The following is a 13186-nucleotide window of genomic DNA, read 5'->3' on the forward strand; positions in this document are numbered from 1 at the left end:
TTCATCACTGAGTGTCGTTTTACATCAGAGATGAGCACAAGAGTTTTAAGACAAAAAGCTCATGGACAACAGAGTTGAGTTTCAAGAGAACATGGAACAAAGGACTTTATGCAGCTGCAGACGATCACACAAACAAACACACAACCACAGGCTCACACTAACACACACACGAGGTCAGTCTTTAACAAGATACTAAGCTATAGTAGTAATAGTTCAAAAATATTCTATTCCAACCAAAAGACATACATTCAAAATGTGACTTAAGTAAAAGTAAAAAGTGTTAACTTCAACAAACTTAAAGTATAAAAGTTTAAATTACACATTCTCCACAATGGCCCATTTGAAAATATTGAATAATATATCACTTTTTCCTTTACTGTTGGATAGCTTGTAAATGTCACCAAGGCACCAATTAAGTTGTATCTTACCCTGTAATAATACATAATACATTTATAATTTTATTTTTGATAAGCTGTATTATAAATCTGAATCTTCAAACTAAAGCTTTCAAGTCAATGAAGTAAAAAGTGAAATATCTGCCTTCAAGATGTAGAAGTATAAGGTAGAAGGAAATGCAAACACTTAAGCAAAGTAACTCAAATAAGCACAGTATTTGAGTAAATGTACTTTGTAACTATCAACTACTGGTCTCAAACTGAATGATGAACAGTATTATGAAAAGTGTATTTAAAAACCACCCCAGATTTGAGGACATGAGTGATTTAGCCTTTAAGCTTATCATGTAAGATGAATGGATGAACTTAGCACATGGGGCACGGAGACATGAGCAGACCTGCAGGTATAGGTAGCTCACCTGATCTGATTTAAAGGGGGTTGTGTGCATAAACTGGGTTGAGGTGAAGGGGGGGAGGAACAGTAGCAGAAGTGAGAGATTTAAAGAAAGAGAAGAAGAGACAAAGATTGATAGAGAAAAGAGCAAGACAGAACAAGAGGGAAAAAAGGAAAGGCTCAGAAGGATCCCCGGGCTACACAGGGAGCCGGGTGTGTGTGTTTGCCAAATGTTTCTCTGGGCCACAGAATGCATATGGCACCAAAACGCTGTACTGTGTCTATCCAAACATGTCCGATCACACTTCCAAACGCGGTGATGTCATTCCTCATCAATCAAACCAAACTCAGCTGAAACAAATACATTTTCGAGGGGGTGTGGGAATCATGAAGTGATGCAACCATGAGAGCGGACCACAGAGAAGGAAGTGTTTTCAATTATGACCAAATCTGAAACCTCTCAACATGTCTTTCATACTTAAATTCTCCATGGGTATCTGTCTTGTCTGACAAACTGAAATGGATTGCATTTGTGGTGTAACCAGTGACAGTCCAACATACCACACAGAACTCCCCGTCTCAGATACTTTAATAACGCTAGCAGAACACTCTGATGCTCCATTCCTTGGCTCATAATATTAGAAGGGTTTATGCAGGTTGCAGGCAAACAAATCCCCAAACCTCCTCAGAAAGAAAGCCTAAAGGAGCCATTACACAAGCCTCTGAGCTATAAGAGCTCCCAGGAAACATTCAAATGGCTTCCTCTTAGCTAAAGTCGGAATCTGTTAGGAGCCTTTACTCCGTATCAGTCTCCCTTATCCTGGCAGGACTGCGTGTAACAGCTGCACCGAAAGGGGATGATGGGAATTCAGTGTTTGAAATGAGGTCACATTCAATAAGGAATAAGACCTCTGTAGAACAAAACAGCCCTGCAACTGCTTTCCTATTCATATGTCATTCTTCAACTTTCTTTTCCTCTAAACTCCTTTTTTACAGCTCCCAGAGCAGCCAGAGGAATGTCAGGTTCCTGAAGGAGAGATCCTAAATGTACCAAGACGAGATAATTAGTCATACACCTTGGCATTAATGAGAACATCCTCGCAGCACCGAGAGCAGTTTAAAGAAGTGTGACATGTACAAAGTGGAGGAGGCGTGTGCACTGCCTAGAGAAAAGTCTGCTCCTATAAGGATCTTACTGAGGCTTGAACATCTGATGGCTGCTTTTGATATTACTAACTCTATAGCCAAAGGCAAAAAGGGAAGAAGGGATGAGAAGAAGCTGGGTAGGGAATGTGGACCTGGGCTACGTGGATCATTCAACACCAACAGTTCAAGCCAGCTGCAGTTTTATTTGTGTTAAAAAGGCCTGGACGGCCAGGAGCTGAGAATAAAACCAAATGCAGATGGATAGACAAAGGAAAGTCAAAACCAACATTTTTCAGCATTCTAGCAACTCAAAATAACACTTAGATTGGAACATTTTGAAATAATGTCCTCACTTCTACTCCTTAGTATGAGTAAAGCTCCAAAGACTCCCATGATGCAACTTCATAGACCCTCCCTGCCTTGTAAAGCTGACACCTTCACACCCGTTTATTTCAATCTGCTCAAAGCCCAACATGAGGCCCAATAGTACACACATACAAATACTATTATTGAAAATAGCTTTTGAAAGCATATTAAAAAAATCATGAAAAAATTAATATATTCTATCAACTACATCACAAAGAGATTAACGCTTATTTCCTATACACAAAACAGTTTAATGTGTAAAGTTCATAGAGTACACACGTTCCCATGAAGCTGCACCTTCACAGTAAAACTATTGTCAGAATCCTGATCCACCGTGACCACCACTGAATCTGGTTCTGGTTTCCTTTCTTTGAGCTGCTCTTTCCCCACACATCATTCGATAGAGTCTCGTGCCAAACGTTATATAAGCTGCTGCTTTACAGATGTAGGGAAGCAGTATATATTCCTATACTGCGCTCCAGCTGTATGATAGAGCCACATCTCTCATTTTGTATTCTGGCGCTGATCTGTGAACTCACTCCAGCAGTACATTAAAGCATGAGAAGCTTCTCCTTTACTATATATGAGGGGCTGCTACTCTATATTTTGATGACAGGAACCCGAACTGCAAGTAATGCGTGTGCAGAGTCAGAGAATGTGATAACACTGATTGGTAAACTCAACACTTAAAAAGAGCTAAATTATAGCTCATTCATCATTTTAGGTCACATCAACGGACCTGATGCGTGAGATGAACTGAAATATATTGTAAAAATGATTAAATACAGCGACAGTCGCAACAACCACTGATCCCACACCCAAACAGAGCACACCCTGGAATTACACAATCACACGCAGACCCCTGGGGGAACCACAAAAGACATGCAATCAGCTTTCATATTTGAGAAGGGACAGCGACATTTTTCTCTCTGGAGCATCATGTGGCGCATCAGAGTGGTGCTTAAGGCAGAGTTTCAGACAATAACAGGGTTGCTGCTGTCAGCGTCTCCCAGGACTCCGCTGAAATACGACTCTTCTCCCGGCCAACGCTCTGCTGGAAAAGTCATTGCCTGTGGCTGTGAGCAACGGCCGAGCTCACTTCACATACTTTTGTGTTAAAGGCACTGTTGAAGACACTTGTGCAGCCCTGATGGAGTCCAGGGCTGCAGATTAGATTAGTGCAGAAGCACAACAAAGACTGATCGATAACACTCAAAAATGTGCAGATTTATCTATTCGTTCTTTGTTTCAATACTCAAATGTCACATTAAATGTTTTCCTTTCATTCCCGAACCTCACCCTGCTCGGCCCACACACACACACACACACACACACACACACACACACACACACACACACACACACACACACACACACACACACACACACACACACACATATCCTTGCTGGGTGTTCTGGCTGTGTCCAGGTGGGGGCAGGAGAGTGCTCTAATGTGCATGATCTGTACCTGACCCACAACCATGCAGGGACCAGGGTGGACAGAGTTCATCGTGTGCACTCTTGTGAATAAAAATATATGATGGATGGGACGAAAAGCAATATTAATGCGGTTTCAAAATCCCCACAAGATGGATGAATGGTGTGATATAAGCTGCTAAAACGTATTAAATGAACTGCCTGCCTCTTTCTTATACACACACACATAGTTTAAACATGAGGTGAAAGGAACTTAACAAAGGCCTTTTTGATGAGAGGGAAGTTTTTACAGTAGGTGATGTCAGGAGACCCCCTGTAGATCCTTTTTGGGGGGGTCACACTTTCTTGACCCAGAGTAGCATAGCATAAACTAAACAGCACAAATCAATGCCCGTAAAAATTCTTCATATCCCCAGGGACACCTGATAATGGCTGTGTTTACCTTTTACGCCCCTCACAAGGCGAAGACAACAGCTTAAAAGGAGAAAAACTCAAGTTTAGTTTCTGGATCATATGTCAGCAGAGGAAAGAAGTGGGTAGGAGGGCCCCACAAAGCAGGATAAGACTCTGGGAGGTCCGAGCTCTGGCTGTGTTTTAAGGCGAGCTACTTTCACAACATATTTACACAGTCACCCCTGAGCTCTGAGCCAGGCAGCGGTCCCTCTGCCAGCCAGCTCTCGCAGTCCCAGCGCATGGGCAAACTCCAACCTGACCACAGAAACCAAACAACACATCGAGGAGGTCAGCCCGCCGCTCTGAGGCTATAAATCAGCACGGACACACAGAAACGCACATGGACACATAAACAAAGAAGAAACACCTTTTCTACGTAAGTAAAAACACACATATGCCTGCAGAGAAATTCCACTCCAACACATTTAGAGAATCAAACCTTTACCAGACATCAAGCACATTCTCACCCGCATACACTTTCCCCTCCAGACTGAAGCTAAATCCCAACGCTCAGAGCAACTGCCAAGAGAAACAGCCCGTCTGCCATCCCTTAACCTTAACCACTCCTGCACCTATTCTATGATCTATCCTGTTTTTTTGGAGGCCTCTCCATCATTTCAATCCCAGTGTCCCATCCCCCATCACACTCCCTCCAGTATTACATCTTAAATCCGCGTCTCCGAGGACTTTGGGCAGCCATATTCACTTTTCCCCTTCATTTGGGGTGGTGGTAACCAGAGCGGGCTCGCCTCATCTAACAGACGTAGGTTCGGAGTGTTTGGCTTGGCCATTTGCTGAAATCTACATAAAAAGTGCTGAGGGCACACTTAGGGGCTTGCTGACACAGTAGAGGAACAAGAGGGAATATGGAGGCGAAAGACAAACATCTGACATGAGTTAGGGAAATTCTCTTAATTATCCGTGGTGGAAACTTCATCTTCCCTAGGGTGACCGAAGTCTAAGTCCAATTCCTGTCTGAAATGTATAGAGGCAGTGTTTTCTCACAGTCAAGCATGCCATATACCCTGGACAAGATAATGCAGACAAATGGAACTGAAGCAATGAACATGAACACTGCATTACAATATACCATACAGACTAAAATCTGCATTCATCCATTATTTTCTAGATCCCAACATCTGGATTACTGTCTGTCTAGACCAGTGTTTCTCAAAGTGGGGGGCGCAGAGGCATGACAGGGGGGGCGCAAGAGACCAGGAGGAAAAATGGTTATTAAAAAAAAAAAATTATTGATTCGAAAATAATATGATACAGTACAGTACAATTACGTCTGGGTCTCTGTGTTTCATTCAAGCTCGGCTCTGTGTGTGTGTGGAACGAGCCATTTTGTGTGCGTGCACGAGCGAGAGAGAGAGCGCACCGGTACCGGAAATTGTTGTTGTTAGCTTCTGGTGCTAGCGAGCTACGCTAATGGATATAAGGAGTTTTTTCAACAACAAAGTGGAGGAGAGTCCTCTCCTGTCAGACTGAGAGACTCAGTGAACTAAAGGACTCTCTGAGTGTTTAGTTAACTTTATTCTAAGTTATCTCAGTGGCCGGGTTTCAATCTTTGTGTTCACGATTAATGTAAATAATTATTTCTGAGGCACACGTTTATATGATCATTATAGTTATCAAAAAATAAGAGAATAAATGAAAAACAGGTATGAAATACTATATGACAGTAAAAAAAGAATAAAGTTTAAAAGGGTGATTTGTAAAATATCCATAAAGAAAAAGTAAATCTGTTTACAGTTCTGTTTCAAATGGGTGTTGAGAGAGGTATCCATCTCTTCATGTTGCTCTCAAAGTGCACCAGATTGATGCTTTTAACTTCAATATTTAAAAAATAATCTTCCCGGGGGAGCTTGCCCCCGGACCCCCCTATGCTAGATCCACTCCCCGCTTATAAACATAGCACTTTACCCCTGCTTACACCTATATTCCGTGAGCTGATTATCGAGCCTTCATTGTAACAGTCGCGGGTACACTGTGTTTTTGCGTGGGGATTGTTGCAGTAGAAAATTCCACTGTAGCGCCCGGTACATTAATGGGAAACCCTAAATGTTTGAGCACCCTCTATGAAACGTCAAGCTACCCCACAGCACCCCCAAAAGAAATCTCTGGCGCCGCCACTGAGCCTGCAACCCTGTTGTGAAGAAATGTGCGGTGCAAAACAGGCTCATTGCAGCCACCTGTGATAAGACACACTTTTTTGCCAAATATCAGCATTTTCTTTCTTTTCATTTTTTTGCACAGATTGCAAAGTGGTAATATAACTTATTGTTTTAGCAAAGGGATTGCACAATTGTATTATGTATTTTTATTTTTTTTAGCACACAGAATTATGGAGCATTGTTTTATTCTCACTGTTATAGCAAAGTGATTTATTTATTTTTTTGAAAGGAATGCTCACGTTCATATTGATGTATTTTAATAAATGTTAACTTGGCCCATTACGTCACTATTTGTGTTGGGGGGGCCCGACTTTTTTTTTTCTCCAAAGGGGGGGCCTGGTCTAGACCGAGCTTGGAAAGACTGAAGTTCACAGATTCTCCACTGACTAGATTTTATCTGTGGGAAAACTGCAGTTTGACAGAAAAAACATACACATTTGCTCTTAAAACTGCGGCAAAATAAACTTGCAGGTTTATTAGGCATGCCTAAGTAAAACTAACGTAGTCTACTACAACAGTTCTGCAGTAAATACGACCAACATTAAGGTTGTAATGTTAACCCTAACCCTAAAAAATGCTTGTCAGGACTGTCTGCTTGGGATCAGATATAATGTACCAAGATAATTGTTAGTGCTTCATGGTAACAGGTCCTAAATGCCCCTTTATTTTATTATGAGACAAAAGCATGGCATCAAATATCCAGGTCTCCTCTTAAAGAGCTGTATGAGAGAAACATAACCCATCTTTTAACGATTCAATAGTTACTGTTGCTAACCCTAACCATATCCCTAACACGAAGGAGGCCAGGCACATTTGTTCACTGATTTTAAAACGTTACTAAAGCTATTAAGTGTAGCTAAAAATAAAATAAAACAGATGCCTATTCAAGACCTTGAAACATCAATAAAACCGATTTAACCACAACCTCAGAACTGGGCCAAAATGGGCTCAAATTGGTTTCTGAATTTGTAAAGTCTTCTGGAAATATGAAAAGCGATGTTAACTTCCTTGCAAAAGTCAAGATGTGAATCATCAGAGAGCATCTCCAGCTGAAAACCTGTAAACCTTACATGACTGAAACATGTAAACTGTAATTAAGAGGCGCTGAGTGAACGGCAGGAACATAGGAACTAAAGTCCTGAGGTGAAGATGAGGAAACAGGATGTGTAAAACTCATCATGTTTTTACTACTTTTTCCTGGCTCAGGTTGCATTATGGGAGCCACACAACTCGCTTCATCGCAGCAGCCCTGTTAAAGGCCCCCCAGCCATTACTCTTATCATACAGCCTTGAACACCCCCACTCATTCCATCTTCCATCATACTTTCCTAACTATCCTCCCCGAATGACCACAACCAACCAACACACATGCACCCACCCCCACCCTTACCTCCCCCCTTGTTCAGACAATCAGCCTATGAGCGGATACCAAGGAAACCTCTAGGTGATGTCATGCAGTACGGTTTCTGTTCCAACACTGACATCAGTGTGGAGAGAGCTCCTCATTCTTTCCAGAGTATGACCCAAAACGTTTGGCTCCCCTTCCGGAACCTGCTGCTCCAGTTTCCCCGCTCCTCCACATTCACCCCGTCCTGAACATCTTGTTCTTCTCATCCTCTCTGATCCAAACTCTATCATTTGCCAAATTCTCTGACAAAAACTACACTATATGACCTGCCACATTAAGGGTTGGGCAATATATTGATAATAAATCAGTATTGGGATAGGGTAAAACTACATTAGTGTTTTTTTCAGTTTTTAATGAGGACAAATTCTGCTAATTTTCAGGTTCATATTTGTATGTTGTGTCTCTACTGGGACATGTTTCCATGCTTTAATGTTCAAAAGCTCTTTATTTTTCTCATACTGCCTGTGCTGCAGCACCTCTTTTCACCCTCTGTCTGAAACCAGAGCCCAGTCTGCTCTGATTGGTTAGCTGGCCGGCTCTGTTGTGATTGGTCAACAGCTCAGAGATGTCCCACCGGCTTAGCCTATCATGTACAATGTGTTGGAGTGCTAGCCAATACAAGCGTGATCTGACTGTTCCAGCTGCCATATTACTGCTGATTATTTATCAAACACTTATGAAAAGCATCACTGGAAACCATTACAATATCGTATTCGAGCAGGATTATCGTGATTATTACCATATTTCCCAGCCCTGCCCACATTCATACTGGACTCAGATACTTGAGCTCTGCTCTGGTTGCAACAATGGAGGCCGGACAAGAAGTGCTGTGTTTGCACAGCTCCACCTCGGCAACCTCGATTCACTCCAGGTCCCCTGCGGTCCCCCCCGAGTGAGGCCAAGTGCTCCATCTGCCCCCGTTTGTGTTCCCTCAAACCAGCCACAGTCATTTATTTCACTGAATGCTACTTAGAACCGAGGGATGGGCAGTAAATTATCTCAAATTTCTCTTGGCACACTCGGGGGGGAAACAACACAGAAATCATGGGACACATTCAGCAGATGGACTGTGTAATGCACGCCATAAACTCTGAACAGCCATGAAAATACACTGGAAATACACACAAGCTTTCAACATCCACCCTACAGTCATCAAGAACACAAAATACATCAGCTGAACTTTAATAAAGATACCGGTTCTTAATGACTGATTTTAACATGCGCATTACAGTCATTATGAAGATGTAATGACTATTTGATTTGCAACAGATGAGCGTTTTACCAGGTAAAATACCTGTCGTCTTATATAATCCTCACCTTAATTACCTTCATAGTCTTTACTGGCACACGCTACAGTACTCTTATTCAAGCTACAGAGAAAAAAATGACATTATGGTACTTATAGCGGGTAGACGCTTTCTCTGTGGCCACAATAACCACGGCAGGAACCAAACCACAAACCACCTCAGCACACAGTAAGTACTACTTGCCTCCTGACTGCTGTATGTACAGAGAAGGCCCAGACTCCTGTAAGGAACTTAAGACGGAAAAACACACTATTCACATTTGATATATCAGATTAAGTGTCCCTCCTTCTTTCTTTTCTTTTAAATCCGTTTTATCACTCAAAAAGGAAAACTTGTGAGAGATCATATGAAAATGCACTATCCAAGAGTGTTTTTGGTCTATTTTTTCCCCTTTTTCATTATGTGAGATTGTAGTCTCTTGAGTCAGCTAAATGTCCTGGAGAATTTCTATATGTTTTGTTTAGTGTGTTTTCATGCTCTCCCCTTATTGGTGGTAACTGAGTCTGGCAAAAGTCAACATGGGATCTGACTAAACTACAGAGGGGAGAAGGGAGTAAGAGGAGGAAGGGAGCGCAGCCTGAGCATAATTTGGAAACTATGTGGCATATTTTCCATTTTCAGCACGCACTGGAGCCTGTCCTGTCTCCCAACTGGCAGACACACAGCAGGAGGGCTTTTAACATCTCACACTAAATATCTGTCGGTTCCCACGGTAACTATTGGACTGTTACCACAGTTCTGATGGCTGTCAGAAATGAAATCACGGCAGGATTTCCGGATAAATGCAACACATCTCATTAAAGAGTCAACATCTTCCCTAGAATGCCAACATAATCCATGCATTATAAAAGAGTGCTGCACTTCCTTTCTTCACTCATGAACCACATAACACTGTTCTGAAAGGAAACACATACAGTACAGTATATGCCGTCATTTTGTTAAATCTGGCTTTGTTTGCAGGGCTATGATTAATAGTTTTGAGAGAGAACACAAAGTGAAGTTTTAGTTTTATATCCGGTCATATATCAATCGCCCTCATGGCTTGGCGGACCAACTTTAGGGATTTGGGGGTGGTGATGTCATATTTCATGCTTTTTGTTCGTTTTCGCAGTGCAGCAGGGAGGTTAAAGGTCAGCTGGCTCAGCATCAGTCACATCAGTCAGCCTCTGTTACTAATTATTATTGAGGGCCTCAGCCTCACAGACTAATCCCCCTTTAAACAAGCACAACTCTGACGGGACAAAGACAACACTATTCCTTGTGCCTCTCTGTGTGTGTTGTGGTGTGTGTGTGTGTGTGTGTGTGTGTGTGTGTGTGTGTGTGTGTGTGTGTGTGTGTGTGTGTGTGTGTGTGTGTGTGTGTGTGTGTGTGTGTGTGTGTGTGTGTGTGTGTGTGTGTCTCATATGGGGTCATGTTAGAAAGCCATAAATATCCAATCAAAAGCTATGCAAACTAACTCTTTCTCGTACTACGTTTTTAATGTTGAGATGCACATCAGTTATCTCTGGGTATTATACACCCCGAAAGCTTCCTGTCAGATTAACATTTATCTTACGTCTCCAGCCACAAAGCACACATAAAGAAAGGGGAAAGGAAGAAGGAAAGCCCTTATTCTGATAATGAAATCCTGTCATCGCTGGCTTAATCCTCTGTAAACAAAAAATGTTGCTGGCAATTCAGTGGGAAATAAAATCTGACAGAAAACCACAAACAGAAATTAAAATGTTTCACTGAAACTGCTTTGTAGCCAAAATAACGCAAAACTTCTTACAGCAGATGCACAGTGCACACAAATGCAGCACAGTTGGAAACAAAACATGATTAAGGGACATTTTGTTTTTGTGTGGAAAATGTGGAATATGTTGCACCTTAAATTAAATATGATTTACGATTGTGTGCACGTGAATGGGTGGGAGGCAGAGTTTGGGGGATGAGGATGTGGACACTACCACAACCCCCTTTCTGTGCGCCATGAGACGCAGAACGTGGATTTGGGATGACCATCATTTGCACCACAGCCACATGTGTCTGTACTGGAGTTAGAATAAAGCATCTCATTTGCTTTATCTCATTCTCTTAATGACTTTAAATCAAATGAAGTTTGCCAGAGAATCGTCGAGAATAGACTTGTTAAGTACAGCCTTTGAAAATAGCCGATAACGAGGTGAAAAATTGCATCACTTCTCATAGTCTTAATTCAATTCAATCATCACACGTACCAAATGGACACAGTTGAGTGGTAACTAGTGTGCATCTGGTACAAATAAAACATACTCATGTTACAAACAGTTCGTAATGGTGCAATCATAGAATAAGTTATAAAGTTAAACAATGAAAACAACGTAGATTTGGAGTTAAAGTATAATGCCTACCTCAAAGACTTCTTCATCAAGTATTCTAGTTCCAAAAACTACAATTCCCTTGGTATCGATGATGGGGTGGGGGCTTCGGAGCAACTTCTGGGTGGTCTTCTTTTTACAGTCCAGAATGAGGGTGATGGTCTGCTTGTGCACACTGATGGCCACTCGATGCCATCTGAAAAGGAAAGTGAAGTTAATTCACACACTTACTGGGTTACATGCTGCCCACTCACACACTGTCAAGAGTCCCTTTTGTGTTGGACCTCTTGTTCAAATTCAAATATATCCCTTCTATTTTCTAAAGTGCAATTGAATCTCATTTCCCTTTGCTAAAGGGAGCTCTGCAGATTTTCTGCTGGCTTTGTATGGTGTATTGTGGGGGGCTTGTTCAAATGAAGGATGCTCGGCTTCTCTCAGGCACCCTGAGCTCCTGAAAGTCGTTTTGGGATGAGATTTACAGTTTCCCTTTTTAATCCCGTTTTATAGGAGAAACAAATTCTACACTGGGCCTTCAAGGAGAATATTTGAAGGCAATGCAATCAATATTAAGCATAGGGTGATAAATGTACTATTTTCCAAGTAAACACTGACAATATTGCATTTTACAAATCTGCATAAAAGGGGAAATAAGGCCAGGTGCTGCTTACAATCCTAACCAAAGTCTAAAAAATCCACATGGACTTGGACATGCTGGGTTTAATATGAATATAAAAGAGTACTGTTGTTTGATGTTCGTCAAGTCGGAGACGAGTGCACCTACTTTCCGTCAGCCAGGTTGACTCCTCTGAAGAGGGGGTAGTCCTCGGGGCTGGGTTTGCCTGTGTGGTCCTCGTACAGGAACACTGGAGAACGGCCCACCTCCAGCCCGAGCTGCTGGATGCCCTGCTCATTGTACACAGACAGCAGGAAGGACTGGCTGCCCTTCTTAGGCTTCACTGTGGCCAAGATGGAAAAGTCCTCCGGGAACACATCACCTGGCAGGAGGGACGGCGGGGTGGAAAGAAACGTTTTGGAGAGTTATAAGCAGCAGTAACTATTCATCATCATAGGCCGAATGGAATACTATGGTTGTGTTCAGGTTGTTGTAACCCCATTGTAATTTTAAGATTGTGCTCATCGTTGTCAAAAGGGAGTATGAAATGTATTAGTGTTACTCCCAATGGAAATAAATAGTACAAAAAGCAGATGATTTAGATCTGGAAGATGTGCTTTGAGCACTGTAAGGGAACACAAGCGATTTGTGGACCGTCCAAAATGTAACAGGATTAATCTGAACTGGATGGCTGGCAGGCTACAGGCTGGTCAGAGGATAGAAAAACAAAAGTTAGACGCAGAAGAGAAGGAGTGGAGCCTTTCCAGCACAGGATGAGAAGCATAATGACAAAAGCATGTGATCCTGGGAGACGGTCGAACTATCCTTCAAACCCCTCCTCCCGCCTCCCTCTTCTCCTACAGCTGATCGATCTAACAGATACTGAGGAGCTTCAGCAAAGTTTGGGAGGAGAGTAAATAGTAGTACAAAATGTACAGGAAAAAGCGATTTAGGCAAAATGTATGGGAATGGAAATAGCAATGGTAATTTGGTAATGAATCGCATACAAGTTGCAGAAAGACACATGAGAAGGACATGTTTTCGTCCATATGCATGTCTCCCCTGCACAGCCTCAACCATTTCCTCCATTTTGCTAATGTGTTGGGCACATCTGCCAGACATATTCCCTTAGTGGGGTGTTCTCAGCGCCT

General features: G+C 42.2%; 1 protein-coding gene across 3 annotated transcripts in view; it reads right to left on the reverse strand.

The window, feature by feature from the left end:
- col5a1 (procollagen, type V, alpha 1) overlaps positions 1–13186 on the reverse strand; it is a 78234-nt gene that overhangs the window by 43360 nt on the left and 21688 nt on the right. For all 3 annotated transcript variants that reach the window (XM_010793820.1, XM_010793819.1, XM_010793817.1), the window contains exons 3-4: positions 12204–12417; positions 11456–11618 (exon numbers count right to left, since the gene is read on the reverse strand). In XM_010793820.1, coding sequence (XP_010792122.1) covers positions 11456–11618; positions 12204–12417 — 377 coding nt within the window. The remainder of the gene's footprint in view (positions 1–11455; positions 11619–12203; positions 12418–13186) is intronic.

This window comes from Notothenia coriiceps, unplaced genomic scaffold, assembly GCF_000735185.1.
Source record: "Notothenia coriiceps isolate Sejong01 unplaced genomic scaffold, NC01 NC01_scaffold00037244, whole genome shotgun sequence".
Classification (NCBI taxonomy): Eukaryota; Metazoa; Chordata; class Actinopteri; order Perciformes; family Nototheniidae; genus Notothenia; species Notothenia coriiceps.